At 47.8% G+C, this 3,922-nt stretch overlaps 1 protein-coding gene across 1 annotated transcript; it reads left to right on the top strand.

Moving 5' to 3' along the window:
- The first annotated feature begins 1,705 nt into the window (after window positions 1-1,705).
- On the top strand, window positions 1,706-3,237 carry BC939DRAFT_469186 (F-actin-capping protein subunit beta). Its single transcript, XM_051557993.1, has 5 exons — window positions 1,706-1,761; window positions 1,920-2,149; window positions 2,267-2,460; window positions 2,608-2,780; window positions 2,924-3,237. The coding sequence occupies exons 1-5, from the start codon at window positions 1,759-1,761 to the stop codon at window positions 3,161-3,163; spliced, it is 840 nt and encodes a 279-aa protein (XP_051406509.1). The 5' UTR covers window positions 1,706-1,758; the 3' UTR covers window positions 3,164-3,237.
- The last annotated feature ends 685 nt before the right edge of the window (window positions 3,238-3,922 follow it).

Raw genomic sequence — 3,922 nt, 5'->3', positions numbered from 1 at the left:
ACAAAAAAAAAGAGAAAAAAAAAAGAATAAAAAGAATAAAAAAATACAAGAAGCAGAAAATATTTGCCCCGAGCTTTAATGCATCTTAATACACCGAAGAGAGAGAGAGAGAGAGAGAGAAAGAGAGAGACGTATTGAGATGCAGTGTCCCATTGATTTCAGTATTATGTACCATTGACACTCAATGCTTTGGGCCCCTTTACCTCTACAAACCGCGCTATTGCCGCACCGTTCATTTGCTATGGGAACCAATCTTCTTAAGACCTCAAGGTCCATGGTCAACTCCACAAGGTTCTTCAACTGGACCAGTTGATTCATCATCTGCTCTTGCTGAGGCCGATGTAAGCTGTCCAATGATGAGGGTATTTTCCTACTACCCTCGTCCATTTGCTGACATGTGCAGCCCTGGACATCCATCCGAGTCGTAAATGTGATCCTGGCAGACAATGGGTCAGTTCCAGCTCTGTTAAAGACTCCCGACACGCCCAATGGAGCTGCAAGAAGTGTCTATCAACTGTAGGGATCTCAGTCAGATCAAAAAATCCTCAAGTTCGGACACAGCTCGAGTACCCCAAAGATTAGGTGGTATGGGGTGTGCTGAGTGAACATCCGGGTTCGCGCATAACACTCTTCCGGCTTGTCCATCAGCCCAATCCACGAAAGATGATGTCCCATCGAGAAGTCAACCCTGATCAGCTGCAACCACAAAGATACAGGCTGAGGGAAGCCTGCCAGCGTTCGGCCCAGCATGCTCGACTGATTTGCATAATATTCACGTCTTTGAATAATGTCAACTCGCCGGATCTTGGGACAAACTGCAGAAATGGTGGTGACTAACTATAGAAAAAGGTCTTCTCCTGCGTCGATTGGGAATCCATAACGTTCGAGTAACCCGGCATCTTTGTAACAAGGGTCCAAGGCAATCGCCTGTGTATCTAGGCACCGAATGTAAGTAAACGTCTCTTGGTCCGAACAACACAGCAGTCATTGTACGACAGCGGAGGACCTTTCTGGACTCCATGTTAAAGTGTGAATGTTGAGACAATGATCGAGCAAGAGTTCTAGTGTGTCCTGCTGCGGTAGTTCTGAAACAGTGAGGTTTTCGAGGCCCGATAACTGTCCTAGAGCTGCTGCGACCCTGTCCACGTCCCTGGCAACTTTCGAAAGGTTCATTCTGATCTCTGGATCTTGACTAATTAGCTTGACTCAAACATGGACAATTGTCGCGTAGGAAGCTGACATCCCCTAGCGCTAAGCGGCATGTTCTGCCTCACGCGCGCTTTTTATATTGGGAGATACGTGTCAAACTGGTGCAATTGTCTCCCAGGTACTGCAAGGAGAAAGCATTTGGCGATGGTGGCGGTCTTGATGAAATGTGCATATTGGTGGACACTGCTCCCACCTAGCCTTGTGTCGCCGCCGCTGTCGTGCTCTTGTGGGGAAGTCCATAGCGCGTATTCATAATCAAAGACACAGATAGTCCCGGTAAAGTGGCCTCAATCAGTTGTGGTTGACACGCAGACAAACGGTTAGGTCGCTCGGCGAGAGGTGTCGGGGCGATTAAGCTGACGAGCTCTGGGATCTTGATGAGTTGCAGGTCATTACGGTGAGGTTTTGTCCTTGTCGTGACGTGTTGTGGGTCCCAAGCGACGGCTTTCAGGGGCAACAGGGGATAGGCAAGAGTCAGGCATCAGCATCTTTCCTACTTTTTTCTCGACATCTTATCGAATCAATCACATCATCATCATCACATCGACCATGGTAAGCATGCGTACTTGCTCTCCTGGGCCTCTTCCATGAAAAGTGAATTGCTCGAGTCACCCTGTGCTACACCTATTCCCACTTGCCGCCTTGCATCATACCAAGGACAACGACAACCATTAACAGAGACCGTTGACATGTTGCTTGTCGTTTCGCAGGACATGCAGGATGAAGAAGTCAACCCTCAGGTGAACCTGGCGCTCGACCTGATGCGTCGCCTGCCTCCTCAAAATGCAGAGGAGAACCTGGCCTCGCTTGTCACGCTCCTTCCTGACTTGACTGAAGACTTGCTTAACACCGTTGACCAACCGCTGAAGGTCCAGACCTGTGCGAAGACAGGCAAAGAATACCTCTTGTGCGAATACAACCGCGACGGTAACTCTTACAGGTAGGCAGTGGTGCGTCGAAAGGTGCATTAGTAGCATATTTTGTCTGTAATGCCATGGGCGCTTGACCCGACATTGGTTATTAACTCGTTTAACATTCTATCGACGCTTGCTTGTAGATCACCATGGTCGAACGAGTTCTCCCCGCCTTTGGCTGAAGCAACGTATCCCTCATCAAAGCTTCGCAGACTGGAGCAGGCAGCCAACGACGCCTTTGATACCTACAGGGAACTGTACTTTGAAGGGGGTGTCTCGTCAGTATACTTTTGGGACTTGGATCCTGGATTTGCTGGAGTCGTCCTGATCAAGAAAGGTACGCCTTTCGATGTGCTTTTCAGCTGCAATAGATCCGGATCTTTTAAAGGGAGATCGTCAGTGCACACCATCACGTCTGTGCAGGAATCATCTCACCACTGATGTCCGCTTTTTTTTTTTTTTTTGTTGTTTTTATTTTCGATAGTCGGCGATGGTAACCGCAGAATGAAGGGCGCGTGGGACTCAATTCACGTCTTTGATGTTCAAGAGAAGGGTCGCAACGCACACTACCAACTGACATCGACCGTGATGTTGTACATGGTTACAAACAAGCCGGAACTCGGCCATATGAATCTGAGTGGGAGTATGACGCGCCAGGTTCGTCTATAATTTATTTTATTTTTGTGGCAAAAATAGATGCCCATTTTTGTTCTCTACGTTATGACCCAGTGGCCCAGTTCTCAAATTGGACAATGCGGCTGGAATGCCTTGCGTTCTTGCGTCTCGGATTTTCTTCATAGGCCGAGCAAGACAGTCTGGTTGATGACCCTTCGATGCACATCGCCAACATTGGACGCATGGTTGAGGAAATGGAGATCAAGATGCGACACTTGCTGAAGGACGTTTATTTCGGAAAGACGAAGGATACCGTCAATGACCTGCGTTCGAGTGAGTCGCTGGCGAAGATCAAGAGACAACAAGAAATGCAGAGGGAGATTGCGTCCAAACTTCAAGAGAGACAGCCAAAGACTCAACAGTGAATGTGTTGACTATAAAGAGGCGACTCTTTAAGTGAGCAAAGCACCCAATAAAAAAATTAAATGTTTATCTTTAATAGCACCTTTTTTTTTTTTTTTTTTTTTTTTTTTTTTTTGGCCTGGAAGAAAGACTCATTTTATGTTGGTGAATATGATCGTTTGTTATTCTTGGGGGACCGAGTGTATCTTTTTTTTTTTTCGCATGGCACATAGGAATTTTTAGAACCACGATCCTGGCGAAGCAAGATTCTATCCTTTCCCTCCGCAGGATCACTAATGTAATAGTGCATTTCGGGCGCAGTCTTTCTTCTTTTCTTGCCTATAAAAACAAAGCGATTTAGGGTAATAATCTCGCATCTTATTTTCCTACTCCACACCCCGTTCCTATACCCACAGCACCCGCTCCATCATGAACTCTGCCATGCGTCGATACCCTAATACGGCTCCGAATCATGTCGGCCCTCTTCCACAGCCAGCCCCTCAGCCGGAGCCCCACAGCCAGATAACCTCACCGGCGCACAATCCGAGGTTCTGCTCATGGCTAATCCAGTAATTGTGGATGTCGATTCGGCCAGCTTACCATCTCCGCAGATCAGTCCCGCCTCCACGGTCGTTCAAGAAGAAACATCCACATTCGCGGCCACTCACGGAGGTCGAAGTGTGTGGCATTGTATGATCATATCCCCGATCAGCTTCGTAGCTTTGTTCCCGGTGTTAGTGCTCCTGGCCGTTTGCCTGATCTTTGGCATTCGAGCTTGCCTC

Source organism: Gamsiella multidivaricata (genome assembly GCF_025024155.1).
Source record: "Gamsiella multidivaricata strain RSA 2152 chromosome Unknown BC939scaffold_126, whole genome shotgun sequence".
In the NCBI taxonomy this organism is placed as follows: domain Eukaryota; kingdom Fungi; phylum Mortierellomycota; class Mortierellomycetes; order Mortierellales; family Mortierellaceae; genus Gamsiella; species Gamsiella multidivaricata.
This window is presented reverse-complemented; position numbering and strand designations above follow the sequence as displayed.